At 39.6% G+C, this 18,499-nt stretch overlaps 2 protein-coding genes across 5 annotated transcripts in view; both read right to left on the reverse strand.

Moving 5' to 3' along the window:
• DICER1 (dicer 1, ribonuclease III) overlaps window positions 1-5,226 on the reverse strand; it is a 64,785-nt gene extending 59,559 nt beyond the window's left edge. For 3 of the 4 annotated variants that reach the window (XM_031593044.2, XM_031593043.2, XM_090141557.1), the window contains exon 1: window positions 4,920-5,061. The gene's annotated coding sequence lies outside the window, so the exon portion shown is untranslated. Of the gene's footprint in view, window positions 1-4,919; window positions 5,062-5,143 lie in introns of those variants that run through there. The other variant, XM_031593045.2, reaches the window with a different exon arrangement.
• An 11,975-nt stretch (window positions 5,227-17,201) lies between these two features.
• CLMN (calmin) overlaps window positions 17,202-18,499 on the reverse strand; it is a 66,385-nt gene continuing 65,087 nt past the window's right edge. Inside the window, exon 13 of the mRNA XM_031593042.2 lies at window positions 17,202-17,394. Within this exon, the coding sequence (XP_031448902.2) occupies window positions 17,241-17,394 (154 nt within the window). The 3' untranslated portion in view covers window positions 17,202-17,240. The remainder of the gene's footprint in view (window positions 17,395-18,499) is intronic.

The raw sequence follows: 18,499 nt of genomic DNA on the forward strand, positions 1-18,499 counted from the left end.
CTTTATGCCCATCATCCACCTTTAGTAGTAATTCGGTTTCTGAAGTCTCAGAGATCAATTTAGCAGTATCATGTCAGACAGCAATAGTAACTAAAAATGACCTTCAGTGGTGGGGGGGAGGGGAGGAGCATGGAGAAGCATGCCTTTCCCCACCTCGAGCCTTGCACAGAGATCATATCACTTCTTGACAAATAACTTCACATAGACTGGCAACGTGGGCATTGAACTTCAGCACAAAGATGTTAAAAGGTCATGGATTAAAAAAAAAAAAAAGAGAGAGAGAAGTCAAAACATTGTTATATTGTATTCACCTTAATTTACTTTACGTCCTCTTCCAAAAAGGAAAACCTACTAGCCACCTAGCATGAAGTTAGCAAGGTAGATGCATTTGCCTACTTGGAAATTCAAAACTTAAATGAGGAAGTAGAAGTCTCACTTGAGATTGATTACACTTGGTCATCTTTACTGGTAACAATATTAGTGCCAGAGATCGATGAACGTTCCATAAAGCCACAGTTAGTATGTCAGCTTAGATGTATCTATCTGTACAAACACCTAGAAACAGTTCCAGATTTCAGCAGTTAAAAGAAGGGGGTGTGAAAAGAAAGATACCTGAATGAACTTGCCAGAACTCAGAGAAGGGCTTTCTGAACCTGGACGTCCAGAGATCAATTCTACCTGTTTTTAAACATCAACTACAAAGTAACTTCACTTTGTTCATTTCCTCTGGAGCAAGAATACAGTCAAAGAGATAGCAACAGTTGCAAGAAATCTGCAAGAACCTTGATCTAAATCACAGACTAAGCAAGACTGATGCAAACAAGGGAGAAACTGAATCGTTAAGTTAGCCATAGAGTTAAGCTAATTACTCAAGAGCACACACTACATTTGCTCCCTATAGAAAGGAAGGTTGTGCTATCAGCAAGCGGGCAGTCCTTCAGGCCAGTTGTCACAAAGCAGCAGCTATTTTTTAAAATAAATCCCACATTTTTGCATTTCCAAGAAAACTGAACATTTACTGCTACCCAGCTGCTTTTTGGAATCTGCTGAGGAAGCTCTACATGGGTTGACATTCTATCAGGAATCAGACTCTGAAAGAAGAGACAGGCCCTGGGAACCAAGTATTTTAACTTAATTGACAGTAAGGACTGTGGAGCTTGGGGATTTTCTATGGTTTGTTGTTGTTGTTGTTGTTTGTTTTGTTTTGCATACAAGTGGAAGAGTGAAAAAAAACACCAATGCCAGCTCAAAGTCTCAACCTGCTCCCCTATTCACAGCAGTCATCCCACTGCAACTCAGACAAACACACACACACACCTGGTGAACCTATTAAGGAATTGTTTGTTCACAGAGATTAATAGAAGATAGAAAACATGAGCAGAAACTGCTTATTGCATATCACATGGCAGCAGCATAAGCATTAAGCCATAGGCACATAGAAGGGGGGAGAGGGGGAAAGCATGGCAGAATAGATTTTCTACCAGACTTGTATATTAGCAAGTATTAAGGAAAAAAAATGATTGCATTTTCTTGGTCAGAAGGGATCCACAGTGCCGCACTAAAAAAAAAAACAACCACAGACAGGCAGATTCACAACTGTGTACAAACTTACATAAAAGAAGAGGTACAAAAGTCCCTGGCTCTACGATGCAAGAATTTGGAGCGCTGCTCTTCTTTCTTTCCTCACCAAAGAAGGACATTTCACCATTCCTGCATAAAAGATTCCTTGATACCAGTTTCAGTTCTGAATCTGAGAAGCAGAGAACTTGCAGCAATTTGAAAGTAAAAACATATCAGGAAAATTTTCCTTAACCAATAAAAAGCAGAAATCAGCTGCTCAGCATTCAAATGCTTAACGTCAGTAGGCAAAGCAAGTAAGAACTACCAAGACCAAGCTTTCAAAGAATACCAAAGCATACTTTAAAACAGTAGGCACAGCTTTGTCCTTTGTAGATTAAATCTTTTAGAATGGCTCCTTAATGACAATCCTGCAACTGTCCACTCCCTAAAATAACTAACAAAGTTTGAACAACCAAACCTTCAAATCCCAACCAAAGACAGCAGTAACTCCAGCTAAAAAATGAACCTTTAGCTATTACTATCTATCAGGTCTCTTCTGGTTTATCACAACCCACATGGAAGTCAGGGAAGGCTAAAGATTGAAGAAAAATCTTCATGGAGTGCAGAAAGCACAATTTTGTCTTTAAACATTCTTAGCCTTCAGGATGGAACGTTCTAAAAGCACATTTCACATAATTACGCAGAGGTTACTGTTCTGTACAGTACTAAAATTATACTCCTACTTTCTTTTCAAATAAAGGCACTTCCTGGGGAAAACAATAAACCAAGTTTCTGCGCTATGAATATGAAGAAATGAGTATTGAACACACGAAGGTGAGGGACACAGCTGGTCAGAGCTTACCCAGCTATACATTACAACATGAGGAAAGAGAACACTGTAACCACATCTCTGCTCTGCCAACTACATCTATCAAGCTCAGTATCCACAGTTTGTACCAACTATGAGAGAGAAAAAGAAACCTGGATTTTCTCACTGAGAATTATGGAATCGTGGCATATCCCATTATAACTGAAGAATGTTTTAATGAGACTAGATCATGCCCCGAAATAAAACTTGTCAGTAGTCCTAGTGCTTACTATAATGCTCAGTATTCCTAAAGCATCTTCAATCTTTTCTGAATTCTTCTGTAGACTCTAAATTAGAGTTCAAGCTAATACAGAATACCACAACCCCAAGCTTACCACATCCATTTTACTAAGCATCTCCTTGCTCTTCTAAAAAGGACAGTCTTTTTCACTTTTTTTCTTGCCAGCAATTGCATTCAGTTACAGATCAATGCGTATTTGGTCCATTCACAGTGAAAGAGAACATAGATTAACTAGAAACACTCCGACTCTATAAAAAGGTGTGCTAAAGCATCTTTCCATCAAGGAAAAGGAATCTTATAGATTTCTGAAATGGGACACGTCATATATTTTCTGTACATCATAGTAGTTTTTTGAACTACTGTTCTGCTTATTTTCTTCCCATAATCTACAGACCATCAAGACAACCGTAACTTTTATGAAATATTTGTACAACCTTATGTCAGACAAACTTTCCCCTCCCCAGCTTGTTGGCTTCCCTCAACCAGTATCCAATGGAGGACAACTATGAAGGAGTATAACAGCAAGGCCTCCCACTGACCAGTCATCTTGATGTTTACTGAGTCTGCGATACTTCGGCATTCCTAAGATGTTGCTGCACCAGGAATTGTAGTTATACATGATATATAGTTCCATTGCTTTTTTTTTTTTTTTTAATTTGTAAACTGCAGGAACTTTTCATGAACAGGTGAAAAAAGCCATTGCTTCCTATCTAATTTGCTCATGACTTAAACTTCAATCTCTTTTCCTTCCTCTTGCAACTCTTCCCCTGTGTCCTAATGAACTTTCTCCCTACCTTTGTTCTTAATCTAATACCATCTTTTTGAGGTAGAAGAGAAGGACAGCATAAATATCCAAACTGCATTTAGTATTACATATGTTGGCCCACCAAGGATCTATACGCTAGCATACTGATACCCTTTTATTTCCACTTACTGTCAGTCCTAAAGTTTCTTACTTTTTGTGCTGAGTACTGAGCTGCCACTTTCACAGAAACGTTACCACTAAGACAATTTTGTACCTAATTTAGACTCAGACCTTCTGAACAAGCATATTTATTTCAATCCTACAGATTAATACATTAAAAAGTAACAATCTTCTGATCACACACCTATTAGCACTTTTCAGTTGAAAACTTCTAATAAGATCTCCAAACCTCGTAGTGTAATCTTCATAATTACAAGTCTTGTAGACACAGACAATGGAAGAGTCCCTTTTCAGAAGAAAATTTAGGAGAATAGTTATGGTATATAGGGAGTAAATCTCAGTTTGTCTCTATATCAAATTGTAGGGGGAAAAAAACCAACAACACGACTTACCAAACCTATACACGCAGTATGACTTCAACATAGCATCAGAAGTACTTTATTTTAAAAAGCATAACTGAGTGCCTGCAGTTAATTCTTTTTATTTTCCAATTTGGTCTTGTTTCTTTAAAAATGGTCATTGCCTTCAAAACCACAGCTTCCACCGCCACAGTCCACTGCGTAACTTGGGGTTCAACATCTCATCGTTAAGAACACTCAGAAGATACCATCTGAAGTGCCAAACCCCCTCCATCTGAACTCAACAGGAAACTATTTTTGGAAATAATCATTTCCGGGGAATGACAATAAGCAAAAACAAAACAAGCTTTTTTTTTTCTTTTTTTTTTTTCCTCCTAGATGTCAATATCGCAGCCCATGTCTTTATTATTACCTTCCCTACCATCTCGGTGTACTAACGTGCCTTTTAACCTTTTGTTCCTTCGCAAAGCACCAGGTGTGCCCCGATCACTCCGCTACTACGGCTTCCCTCACTCGTTTGAACTGGAACGGGACGGAGCACAGCGAAGAGCCGAGAGTTTCCTACACCGCCTTCAGCGGCGGGCTCCCAGCAGCGAGAGCTCTCGCCACGCTCCGCTCCTCGCCCTCGGCCCGTCGGGACGGGGCAGGGGGGCTCCGATCCCCGCAGCCTCGCACCGGGCCTTCCCCGCGGGCGCCAAGCAGACAAAGCCGAGCGCGGCCCTCACGCCGCCGGGAGCTGCCGAGGCCGACGGCGGGGCTCCGAGCACGGCCCCGAGACGGGCGAGGCGCCGTAGGGACGGGGACGGCCGCTGGGACGGAGGCGGGGCGCAGCTCACCGGGACACGGCGGCGAGAGGCGGGGAGGGAGCGGCCGCCGCCATCCCACCCACCGCGGCGACGCGCGGAGCGGGCTCCGCCACGCAGATCCCGGGGCGAGCGGCAGGCGCGCCCGGCCGCCATCTCCTACCTGTTCGGACGGACGCGGCCCGGCGCTGCACCCCACTACAGGCCGCGTCTCATTGTGCTGCCGCCGCCACCGCCGCCATTTCCCCGCTGCCGCCGCCTCGCTCCCCCCAACTGTCAGGTTCCTCCATTCACCTGGGCCCGCGACGGCCTCCTCCTCCTTCTCCTCCCCCCACCTTTCCCCCTGCGCTGCCGGCCCTACGCAAACGGAGCACCTCCCACCCGTACCAACGGAGGCCGCCCAGCGCCTGCGACGCAAGACCGCTCCGAGAATTCCACCCTGCGCAGCTTACGCTCCGCGTCCCCGCGGCATGAAAGGAACCGAGCGATTGGCTGCGAGACCCAGATGAAAGGTGAAAGGTTCACAAATCAGCCAATGCGGCAAGGCGACACGGCGGCTGCTCGGAAGCTGCCGGGTGGTCCAAAAGCTCACGTGTGTGCGCCTCCCCCTCCAAAGCATGGCGAAGCTCGCGGCCTCCAGTTCTCCTCCGCTCCTTCCTCGCGCACGCGCTCGGGCGGCAGCGCTGAGGGAAGAGTGGCGACCGCCATCTTGGTGGGGCTGTAGGTAGGAGGATGAGAGCTGCGGGCTGTGGATATGGCCAGGACGCCTGCGGGGCATTGCTTTTGCCGCTGAGTCGGGAGTGCAGCTGGGGAGACAGTAGTATCCAAACAGAAAGAGGATCTGTTTGGAGACAAACGAGAATGCTTGGTGACTCTGGTTAGAGCATGGTAGTGCTTGATCTCCTGTGTTTCTGCATAGGGAAATTCCACTTGTCCGTAGTCATGGTCATAGTGTTCATTCTACCAAGAGCAAAGTGCTGCTCCTCTGCCAAGGAACTGGCATCCACAGCCAAAAAGTGGTTTTGGGCCAGAGCAGGGAGGATGGAAAGACTGCCAGACGTGGCTTTGCTCCCTCACCACCATCCCTTTGCTGTTGCTTGAGGCAGCATAGACCAGCTGGGCTGTTGGTCTCACTGAGTTTCTTGCCAGCCCTCACTTCAGTGACGTTATGAGAGGCAACAAAATTTTAACAAAAAGTGCCCAGAAATTTCTTGGATGTAACTTTTCAGCTGATGTAACTTTTCCCCTGTCAAAACCCTTCAGGTGAAGCATTTAGGAGAGGCAAATGGGTTGTGTATAAACACAGGAGCACAGTTTCTCTTGTATGTCACATGCTACTGTTTTCCAGCTTTTATTTCTGCAACACAATTGAAATCATTATTTAAAAGTCCTTGGAAAAACTGGGGGGAAACTGCAAAATAGCAAAAAGCTTTGAGTTTACCTAAACTGGGCTGCAGTGCCACAGGACTACTGAATAGCACATGACGTAGATAATGTCTGATTGTAAGCACAAGGTCACCAAGGTAGGGCATAGGATTGAAATGCATCAACAAGCATGTTAGGAGCTACCTTACGGTATATTTTAATTTCAAATCCAGGTAGTTTAAAGCCCCTAACTCCTACCTTCCATGGCATCATCTACCAACATCATTCTCTTTGTGACTGGTGAGAAGACTGAACCCTCCTCACAGAGATGAAGCTAATAAGCAAATTTCCAGTCTTGATTACTGTATGACTTAGATCCATAGATGCAGCCTGAACCAGAGAGATGCCCAGGGCAAATAAGGAAAAGGATAACTCTGGTAGTAATTCATATTTTGAGTTTAAAAGTCCCTCAAGCTTAATTCAGCTGGGATGGATCATCAAGAATTTGAAGTGTAGTATTCACCTCCTGTTTGCATCTGGTTCCATCCCCACATGCGTGGCAGTTTGGTGGAGCTATTAATGTCCAGTTATAAATTACAGCAGTGTTGGAGCACAGAACTGCAGCTTCAGTCTTGAACAGCTGTGTCTGGAAGCAGCCATGAAAAGCTGCATCTGCCTCAATTCACAAGGCCTTACCTGTTCTTCAACACATTGTGCTCACCTTTTGCTGACTTGGTCCATGTTTATCAGTGTCCGTCCACATCAGCTGTTTAGACTGTCCTATTATTCTCCATGGATTTAACAGCTCATCCTTTTTACCTTGGTGCCCACTTCATTTACACTATGAACAAATTAAATTGCTGACCAATAAGAGAAATTTTGGTGGCTGTCGGTGATGTTTTTTCTCCTGAGTGTGCTAAAAAAAAGTGTGCTAAAAAATGGAAGGAAGCAGTAAAAGTCTTACTGTTGGGGCAATGGTTTTTGTTGTTGTTGTTTTGTTTTGTTTTTTGTGTCTCATTTTGTCTGCTAACTGCAAATTTTAATTTTTCTGCTTAAGTTTCCTTCATCCTTCACTCACATATGTCCAAAAGCTCTTAATTTTCCATAGTTTTCTCACTCTTTGTGAAAGAACAAGATGCATATTTTACCATACTTCACAACAGTGGTGGGATATTCACACTTAAAGTTCAGAACAGGTTTAATCTATGGTGCTAGTGAGTGATCAGATGTGTGTACTGCCCATATAAATCAGCATACCAATACTGTAAAGATCTATCCACACTTGAGCCAAATAATGTAAATATAGGCACCTGGCTTCATTTTGTCTTCTCCTGACTTCTTTCCACAGTGGATGCTGTTAGCTGCATGCTGCATTTTGCTGATCCTGTTTGCCCTGCTGCAAAGAGCACTGCAAGATATTTCAGGCATGCAGATATGGCACTAGTCATGCTTTTGCTAGTGCAGGTAGGCGAGTTAGGACCATCCTAAGATCACAGTTACTTACAAAGGGCCTGGGATTTGTCCTTGTTGCCTAATAAAGAAGAAAATAGTAAATGTAATATAAAGTAATTTCTTGCCAGCTGCTGCCCTTTTAAGTTGTGCTGAATGTGATGCACATGCAGCTGCAGATCTGTCACTGGAGATCCAGCTTTCTTCATTCCATCTGCATTCCACCTTCCTTCCTAGGACAGTTTGTGCCTACGAAATCTGTATGAAGAATTAAGGGTAACCAGAGCACCCTAAGGTTAATTTAAACCTGGGTAAAATGATTTCAGATTAAAAGTGATTGGGAAGTCTAGGATATTACCAAATTAAGTGTTTTGTTTACTTAGCTCAAATCTTAGTTGCTATTTAGAGCACATTTCTTTTGTAATGCCCATGTTATTAAATATTACTGTATTAGGTATTTTTATAGCATTGAAGGGACACCCTTCTGTTTTTTTTATGGTTGGAAGAATAATTATATCCCGTGACAAAACCTTAGGAAGAGGAGCAGCTGCTCAGTCTTATCCAGTGGGAGCTGTCAGAACATATGGGTCTATTTTTCCAATTTAACTGAAGTACTGAAGGAAATTGGCATTCTTGATTATTTCTAACATAAAATAAAGCAGAAAAAAACCCTCCTTAATCATCTGCAGGCCACGATTAAATAATGCATTTTATCCAATTCAAGTAGGTTCAAAGAGAAGACAAGCAGAATACTTAAAACATAAAAAACAAAACACACTAATGCCAGGAGAATTCTGGAAGTTATTTTCATATAAAGAAAAGGGTGTCTTTCTCCACAGCTACTTCCTCCTTGAGCCTGCTAGCTGACAGGAGTTTTTGATTTAAAAGCACAGTTGGGATAAAACTTGTACTGTACTGTATTGTCTACCCGCTCCTTTGTAAACTATGAATATTTCTTGTCACTTGCTTACATTATAACAGTTAATCTTCAGATTTTTAAGCCCAAATCAAAAATTAAACCCTAAGTTAATTTCACAAATTTCTTACAAATTTTTTTAAAGTAAAAGGAAGTCATCAACGTGTTACAAAGCTCTAAAAAATTCCACATACTTCAAAGTCCTTGGAATTATGTTTGCTAAGAAAAAATAAACAACTCATAACTATATTAAAAACAAACAAACAAACAAAAACAACATGAACAGGACATTGGGTGAAAGGAGTAGAATAACCCAACTAATTAAAATCCAGAACAGAAAACATGATCATGCACCAAATCACAGCTTTCACAGTATCTTTGGTGCTGGAAACACTGATGCTTTACTCTATGCAATAATTGCAGCAAGACTACAGCAGCAGCAACAACAAACAGAGATATTTATCTCCCCCTTTCTATATAATCATATCAATAAATGATACTAGATTTTGTTTCTGGTTATTCCTGCTGGGTAGCAGTGAAAAAAATGGGTATGAGTTGGAATGGAGAGAAAATGCAATTTTAAAAAAGCCATAGACAAGTAATTGTCTTTGTTCATGCTACAGAACTTTGAAATTAAGCCACCAGAAAACAGGCTTTGCTTTTGGCTTTACATGACTAATCGGGTTCCAAAATGGATTCTGAAGAGACTCCTTCCTGTGAGTCAATGGTGACCTCTGTTGTTCCCTGCTGCTGATACCAGCCACGGTGCTGTTTTGTCTTTGCATCACACTATTTCAGTAGAGCACTTTGAAACACACTGGCACTGAGAAAATATAGGCCAGCATGTTGTAAGCAAGTTTCTGTAAAGAATGCGTCTGTTCTTCACCTCACTTCAGAAAATTTAAATTGAGACTTCCCTCTCAAACAACTCCTATTCTGGCTACAGTTTTTTCTGTCCATCCTTGTGAATCACTGCAGAAAAAAGCAGTTACAAACACTTGAAGCCATGGCGCTAATTAGCAACATCTGCAACACATTATGAGAAAAAGCTGCAGGTATGAGTATGAAGGAGGAAGCTAGAAGAAAGAAAGAACCTCTATTTGAGCAGAGTCCATTCTTAAAACTGGAACTGAGAGGTGTCAGGTTGTGCAAACTTTGGGTTTCCCCTTAGGATACAGGTTAAAAAAAATCTCACAGTGCTTTCAGACTTCATAACTCTAAATAAGGATGTTTCCCCCAGTGCAAGTGGAATTTAAATATTTTTAACTGTTTTAGTGTCTTTTCTCCTCCCATTTATCACTGACTTGAAGTTACTTTAAGCAAGTCATGTAATTCCTGCATTTCATGAGCAGATGCTGCACAAAACATCTATCATAGCATAATTAAAAACGGTTCTCAATAGCTTGAAATACACATTTTTATGCTCGTTTGCCTGAGAATCAAGAAATAATACTTTGTAAAATATAAACATACCTAGCAACTACAGTAATGATGATTCTTGCTAACTTGCAGAAAATACATAGCAGCAAAATGATAAATCAGTTCCCCTGGGTACAGATCAGCCATAAAAGTAACGCAAAAAAAATAATCAGTTCAAAGTATTTGCAGCAGAGGGTGCTATACATTTTGCTTTGATCATATGTTACATCCCATTCCAAGGTAAATCATATGGTTTGGGGAGCACGGAGAACTGCCAGTGGTACCGTCTTACCATGGAACAGACTTATTCATCAGAAAGCATTTCATAAAATATTGTAATTAACTCTAGTGGAAACAGTCCTTGTCATATCAGTACAAAGAGCATTCAATAAAAAAATTATTGTTATTTCTATCCTGGCTACGTGTTATCATTGTTTTAAGAGAATTCACAGCTCAAGTCTAAGATTTTGTTATATCTACCCAGCAGTTTGAAGGTACCCATGCCTCTGCTAGCATTTACCTACCAGTCAGGTAAAGTAAGCACTGCAGAGAGAGCAACCAGAATAAATCTTATGTCCACAGATTGCCCTTAGTAGGTCTGGGCTGCTACAGAAGCACAATATGCAGACTGGTTCCTTATCTGAAATAACACCCATGCGTGTCTGTATTGCTGTCATAATCCAGATAGGTATGTTTCCTATTCTGCATCATTTGCATCTTGTTTGAGCTACAAAAACTGTGTTTACACAGAAAGGATAAAGGAGATTATTTTTGCAGCTGCAACCAAGATGATTTATATCCCATGGTAGTACAAAAGACACCAAATCCAACAATTCCTACTCTTGCCATGTTTGCAATTGAACTACATTTTGGAATCTATATTCCTGTAAAAATGTATACTCCTCCCAAATTGTCAAATAGCGTTATGAATATTCTCTTACTGTCTACAAGCACTAATGTGGGGGAGGATGGCCCAATAAGTAAGTACCAGCAGCAACAAGATTTGTGTGAAACACATTGAAAGTGTATGAGGTGATTTGATTTTGTAGCAAGGAATAGAGGAGCATTTACCATTCCTAAAGCATGATACCTATTAGCCTTTAAGTTTAGTTAGAAAATAAGTGCTTCTACTCCATTCCCCATATAGTTTCATGATGTTAGTTCTGTATTTCTGGAGGCAGATTACTTGTCTGATTGTCAACTGTTTTATATCTCTGTTGTACTTTGATTATTCTCCTTTGCTCATACACAGCAAAGGGAATTGAGGTGTAGGGAAAGGAGCATAGTAAATATGAATCAGTTCTGCACCCAGTAAGTTACTAATTCATGGTCTAACACTTAGCTTCTTACATAGAAATAGGCCAGATAAACTGAATATTAAGAATAATATATAATTCAGCACAACTGGTTTTGAAAGCTTACCTTTATAATACCAGTTTCCACATGTTAAGAAATTAAGTAACAAATAACCAACATGAAAATTTTAAGTTTATTGTTTGTTGACTGGAATAAAAGTTTGGCTTCCTTCTCCAAAATTAAAAGCCACTCTTTAGGTAGGTAAAAAAGAGTGCTCTTTATGAATTTGCTCTGTTTGATGAGATCTTCTCTACCAAAAAGTGAGTACAGTTTCTGGGCACTAAAATGCAAAATAAGAACAGAATGGTGATCTGTGCTGACATTCAGTGTCTGACAATATACAGAGAGGAAAAGGACAAACTCACAGGTAGCAGTTTATGTACAGGAAGCCTGTCCATTTATTTCAAAACTGGAGATCTTATAAAATAAAGTGGAACTATTCACTAGTAAATACTAATCTTATTACAGAGTAGCAGTTTCTAGAAACATTTTCTTTGCTATTGTACCAACTATACACAAGAATACATTTCTTTCTCACAAAAATTAGCTTTGAGCAACAAGTGCAAATGTTCAATACATACCACTGATTGGAAGCATTTAGAAGAAATGTATTTTAAAACACACAAAAACGCATCTCCTTCAGCCTTTTGATACCAAGCAAGTCCTCCTTGCATTTGTTCTCATTTAAATAACCTTCACTTCTTACCACTTGCCAAAGGGTAACGTTTTTTAATTATGACATCCCTTACTTATAAATGCCTCTAGTTAACTCCTTAACAAACTAGAACTTTATAGATTGTTTTAAATTAAAGAACTTTAATAAGAACAGTAAAATCGATCAGGGTAAAACAGGGGTTTTTTTTGTTTTTTGTTTTTTGTTTTTGTTTTGTTTTGTTTTTTGGTGGTTTTTTTTTTTTTTTTTTGGCTTTTTACACAGAAGAATAAAATAGCATGAAGTGATATGGAAACTAAAACATGTTTCATTCAATACAAAAGCAGAGGTTGAATTCTTTTGACTGTAATAAAAAGATGTATTTGATTTACAATACTTAAAAGTTATTCAGCATTAAAAAAAAAAAACAAAAAACAAAAAAACCACAACTGTTGTTTCTCTACAAAATGAAGAGCACATACGTTGAAAGTTAATTGAATTAAATTAGACCAGTCATTTCTAAGTGAACACGGTGATTATCTGTTATAGTCTAGTGACAGCTGTGGATCAGAGCTGCACTGTCTGAATGGTTCCTTGGGCACAGAGCAAATGAATTCCGTGAATCAAAGAGATTCCAGGAAGGCCCAATGAAAGTAATGAAACTACTTTGGCAGTAAAATATTACCTGACTTGAACACAGCCTTTCTTGGAATGTTATTTTTTACTATTTCTCACTGAGGTCGAATTAATTATTTTTATTGCCCCTTCTAACCTTTTCATGAGGAAAGAATTGTATTAATCACCCAGGGGCCAATTTTATGTTCCAGAGACATAAACTTAGACATTCCCCTCATGGTGAGAAAATAACACCGTTCTCATTTTCCATTATCAGCAGTAGCAGCTGTCTGAAAAGGAGTCATCAAAAGTGCCACTGAGGTGGAAGTGAGCTTTCCATGTCTCATATTCAGAGGAAGAAAGAAATGCTTTGCTATTCCACAATTTCAGTTAAGATAACCCTGAAACAGACACGGCACTTGAGAATAAAAGGTTAATTTTTTTTGCCTTTTGTGAGCTATAGAGCGGTGTGTCAAGAGACGGACAGAGTAAGCAAGCTTTCCCATTCAGAATATGTCTTTTCCGATATCCTTTAAATGTGCATATAAATCCTGTCCTCTGGCACGCGTAGCTCCACCGTGGCAGGGTGTGGGGTAGCAGCTTGAACTCATGCATGCCCTGCTTATGTACAAAACTGGAATACACACACTCATCAGTCAGGCGTCTATATAAATTAGCATCATCAGTGGTATGCAGTGGGGAAGAATTTGACGTTATTTACTTGACAAAAAAACTGCACAACATGGAAATATAAACATCTAGGAATTTTTTTCCTTCTTTCAGGTTCACCATCTACTTGCCCAGTGGAAATCAGGGGGTGACTTTTGTCAGGTCAGAGCTTTTGGCTGTGGAGGTTTTGGAACTTTCACAGGCACATTCTAGCCTGTGACCTCACTCTGCGTTCCAGCCACTTGTTCCCTGCTGCTGTCTTCATAGTCAAAACTGGTAAGGGATGGTATCTTCCTAGAAGTAGGGGATTGGTCCTACATAATTTGTGCAACAAATGCGATGCATTTAAAGGGGTTAACTGAAGTCTGTGGCATTGTCTGTGCACCTAGCCCTAAGGCAATGTGTAGGCTTTGGCTACTTCTGGCCTATGTGATGGAAGTGAAGTCCCCTCAGGGCCAGATCCTGGAGCGTGTGCTTAGCACACAGATGTGTCACACTGACTTTCACAGAAGTCGAGAACTGAACACATCACTGGATGCATTCATTTTCGTGCTTGGTGAGAAGGGACTCCCAAGTACTTAAAGCTACATGTAAGTGATAATGCACTAATTATCTCCTTAGATGGTTGAATATGAGAGCACATACACTGGCCAAATTCCTCTTCTAAAAGCTCTGATAATGTGAGGATGGATACCAAAAGCTCTGGAAAAAAAAAAAAAAGTAAATAAATAAAAAACCCTGGGCCCCAATAAATTCAGTGGCTCACTACTTTGATATAATAAAGAAGTCATAGTGACCATCATCAGAAGATGTAATGGAAATAAATGAGTTAAACACCAAATATTAACATGTTGAAATTTCAGCCTCAGGAAGTTTTAATGGAAGAAAGAAGCTTAATCACTCAATATAACTTGCAACTTTAGCTGAAAGTTAACATCACAAAATGATATATAGCTACGCAGCTTTAAGAATCACGCAGTTGTATTCAAATCATTTCCCACGTCTTTCAAGTCTACTGTTCAGCAAGAGCTCTTCCTCTGTCTGCAGTTTCCGTTTTCCAAATGGATGATCCAACTGATGCATAGCTCAATGTTCATTCTCGTGAGTCATAATTAATAAATAATCATATCACATACACATAGTTTTACAAGTATTCTTAAAATGGTTTTACAGTTCTATTAAATATATAGATAAAATAATCACCGCTATATAAAAAAAATCTTTTTAAAACAGCTGAACTCTGAAGCTTTGCATAAAATTCTGTAGACACATTCATTATAATCTAGAAACTCAATTAAAATACATTTTAGAGCTCAATCTATCAAAAATATTCACGGCATTGAAAAAGTGATTGTCTTTTTTTCTTTTTCTTTTATAACTGCAATCTGTACTTGCCCTGATCATTTCCTACAACCTGGCAAAGGCTGCATTCATTTCAGTTTGTAGATTAAGTGACTGTTTAACTCATTTCTTCAGCTGTAAGACATCTGTCCCATAAACATTTAGCAGGCTTTTGTCTTTAATACTAAACCATTTATCACACTTTCTATAAAGTTGCAATGAAACACTTTGCAGTTAAGTTATACAACAGCAGTAACATTGAAACATCCTGTTACAGATGTTTTGCAGCCTGTAATGGTGCTTCTCTGAACACCAAACACCCTTTTATCCAGTAATCTACAAGCACTTCCCAACACTTACACTTCACAATACCTTACTATGCATACACTTGCTCAACATGAACTGGTTTTATAAATGGTCTTAACAGATCAGTACCCATATATATCTGAATTCTGCTACTAAATCAAAGTATCAAATGAGGTCACTTCAAGCTTAGCACTTTTCAAAAACCCAGGCTTTTTTTCCAGGAAAATCCTCCTTATTCGGTGAGATAAAAGATGGCCCACCAGCCTTTAAAATCTCAGATGCCTCAAGACAGTCTTTGAGCCATTAGAAAACCCTTTGCTGCAATGAACGCTTCACAGTCAGGCTTTTAGACTGTAAGCTAAGAATGGCACACAAAGACCAACGAGGAGCAAATTTACAGAACAGGGAGGGCACTTGAGGGATTGGATTTTGAAGCGTGGAAGAATGATGCAGGCTTACATGTCATTTTAAGTGGGGGGAGCTGCTGCTGCTCATGCAGTTGTTGTTTTTTTGTTTTTTCTTTTTTCTTTTTCAGTTCTAGATAATGGCAGAACTCCTTGGGAGTTCAGTCTGTTTCCACAGTCAGCTGACTACAGCAGTATTATTTGTAACTCTATTACTCTGGATATTCTTACCCACAAAATGGCTGAATAAGGTAGACTGCTTCTGTTTTAGTAAAAAACAAACAAACAAAAACAAACAAAATAAAATAAAAAAAAAAACAGGTAAATCCAAATGTAGAAAGCAGCCAAATACCAAGTATAATGGATATATTTAGTATTATTTTCATCAACTTTAAAAAGAAGAAGCTACCTCCTCCTTTTCTCAGGCCAGGCTGGAAAGTATACATTAGCTTAAAGATTAGATGAAATGATCAAGACAATGGCTGCATACTTTCTCAGATTCAAACTGCTCGTTTTGCTGCTTGAGCCACTGACTATTAGCAAGAGGGAAGAAAAAAATGATTCTTTCTTGGAAGTTAATAGCCCACTCTTCCATTCTTTATGGATGTCAGTGGCTTAGGAGAGAGAATCCAAAGATCTTCTCCTTCCAATTCATTTTCTTAGGAGAGAGAAGACAAAATAGAAATGATTCTCTTTGACTGAACTCTGATAGTGGTAAAATTCTCCAAAAAGACTGTAATTGAACTCCAGATAATCTTCGTTGACAACTAAGAAATTACTGCAATTGAACTGAATTTGAAGACTTCTCTTTCACCTTGTAGTGCACTGGTACACCTTCCTCTGGCTAAAAACCTAAATCAAAAAGCCTAAAGTGATAGCTGATGTGGCTAAAAGTTAAGAGGTAGAAATGGCTTAACTATGTCTGTGCACACAAGTCTATCCAGTTATACTAGAGAGTAAAGAAAGGCTGTCAGCATTTATCTATATTGAGTTTTACACTTGTCATTGATTTATACACTTAAAGAATATTTCTAACCCTTTCATAACAATGCACTTGTGCTTCAACAGTAGCCTTAGAAGTTAGACTACCTGTCATATTTTGTATCTTTAAAAGACAGAAATGATCACATGATCTGGTAAGCAAAAGCATCAGAAAAAAAGAATCAGATGCTGTCTCAGAAGCAGTAGGCTACAATATTAAAAACAAACAAACAAAAACCACCTATCTGTTCCTGATCTTTCTCAAAGATGGCCACCATCAGTAACATACAAAGTGTATTTCTTCAGGTACTCTGTACAGAAATTTCTGGATTAAGATTTCTCACATGATCCCCCACTGCTCCACACCCAACTTGTTCCTGCAATTTAAACATAACAGGTTTAGAGTAAAAATGAATTTACATCCTAAAAAAACAATCCCTCCACAAATAACCCTCCACCTGATTTTGCTGTTCCACTGGATTGCCACTAGGATTATAGTTAAATTCCTGCAGCAAGAATGTCTCAACTCCAACTCTGCTCTACCTCCACCTCTCTCAAAGAACTCCATGGAAAAAGAGCATTTCAAGCCTTGCTCTTGCAGGAGGGCCAGATCCACGGGCAAGCCAACAACAAGTCTTCCACTGCTGTTGGACCCTTCACAGGTAAATGAAGCCAGAAGAATAATTTTTGAAGACTAGAGCTCTGAATTGTTCATAGTTCTACTGATAATTATCCATTTTTATTTAGCATCTTATAAAGCAAGGCACAAATGTACAAAATTGCAGCTACTGAATCAGGTCATTTTTATATATATTTACACAACTGTCATATTATAAAATGTGCTTAGACATTGTCATAGCACAAAAATAGAGGAACCGAGGAGAACCTGATAGTAAATACAAATACCAGGTCCTATATTTCTGCTTGTGCTTCACCTGAAATAACATAGTTATATGTAGATACACAAAGCAATCAAGCCACCGTCTTTTATTTTTACACACCTCACAGAGATCACACTTTGAAGCTAAAAAGCTGTGGAAGGACTAAAAGGCAGTAGACAAGCACCCAGAGGAAAATGATGAAGTACAGTAGCTCTGATTGCTCAGCGCTTGGAGTCTGGCAAGGAGGTGCTGCAGTCTCACGTATTTCCACATCCTTTTTCATCCTAAAAATAAGAGAGAATTTGTTAAGAGGCAGGAAAAACTGTTAACATTTACATTAAAGATCAGAGAGCATTCTAACAGACAGCAATTTAATCACCTCTTTCAACTTACTTGTTTGCGATCCAAGCTACACTATAGGATGCATAATGTGCTCTAGCAGGTGTTTCCTAAGGACTCTAAAAACAGCAATTAATACTCTGAAGACTTGGACAGGATCTCAGGTAGTTAAAATACAAGCAGAAACAGTTCATTTGACATAAGCTGATTTTCGTTGGTCAATAAGATACTTCTTCATTTTCTAACTTTCAGAGCAATAAACAAAGCAATGGCTTTGAGCAACAATTGTATCACCTTTTATTTATACAGTGTATCAGACTTGACATACTGTCTCCAAACCAGCTACTCTTAGAGTTTCTCATGTCAGATACACAGAAGGGTAAACAAGTAGCCCTAGACTTCAGGAAACAAACTAACAACTCAGGTTGTTAGTTTCCAGGATAACTCTAGAATTACAACCACAGTTTTTTTTCTGGCTTGGGCGTCCTGCTCCCTCAATTAATGTACTGACTATTGTATGAATATTACACAAAATGTGTTCAATAGCAGCAGTCTGCAAACAAGCAGTGGTTATAGACTGCTGAGACAGCTATTCATATATATATTTTTAAGGGAAACATAATTGAGAGCAGGGCAGTAGATCTTGCTATTCTGCATGCTTTTTGCAGCTAAAAGCAGCCATCATTTTAACTAGAAATTCAAGCTGGTACTAATTCAGTACCAATCAAGAGGGAAAATGTAAAGTAATCAAGTGAGGTAATGCTTATTTCTTAAATAGATATGTAGAAACTCATACCAAAGGATACGCATTTTGAGTTCAGGATCCACCACAGCACCATAAGCTCAAACTAAACACACACACACACACAAGTTGTAGAAACACACAGGTGCTCTAGGAGAGGCAAGAGTTCTGCTAAGTGCTGTCTTTCCCTAGAACTGATGGTGCTAAACACTGTCTTGACAGTTTTCTAAACTTGGAAAACTTGCCAGAGGCCTCACACAGGAAGTCTTCCCACTCTTTTCTCAGTTTGAAATATCTACCATGTGGGG

Source organism: Phasianus colchicus, chromosome 5, assembly GCF_987193195.1.
Source record: "Phasianus colchicus chromosome 5, bPhaCol1.hap1.1, whole genome shotgun sequence".
Lineage (NCBI taxonomy): Eukaryota > Metazoa > Chordata > Aves > Galliformes > Phasianidae > Phasianus > Phasianus colchicus.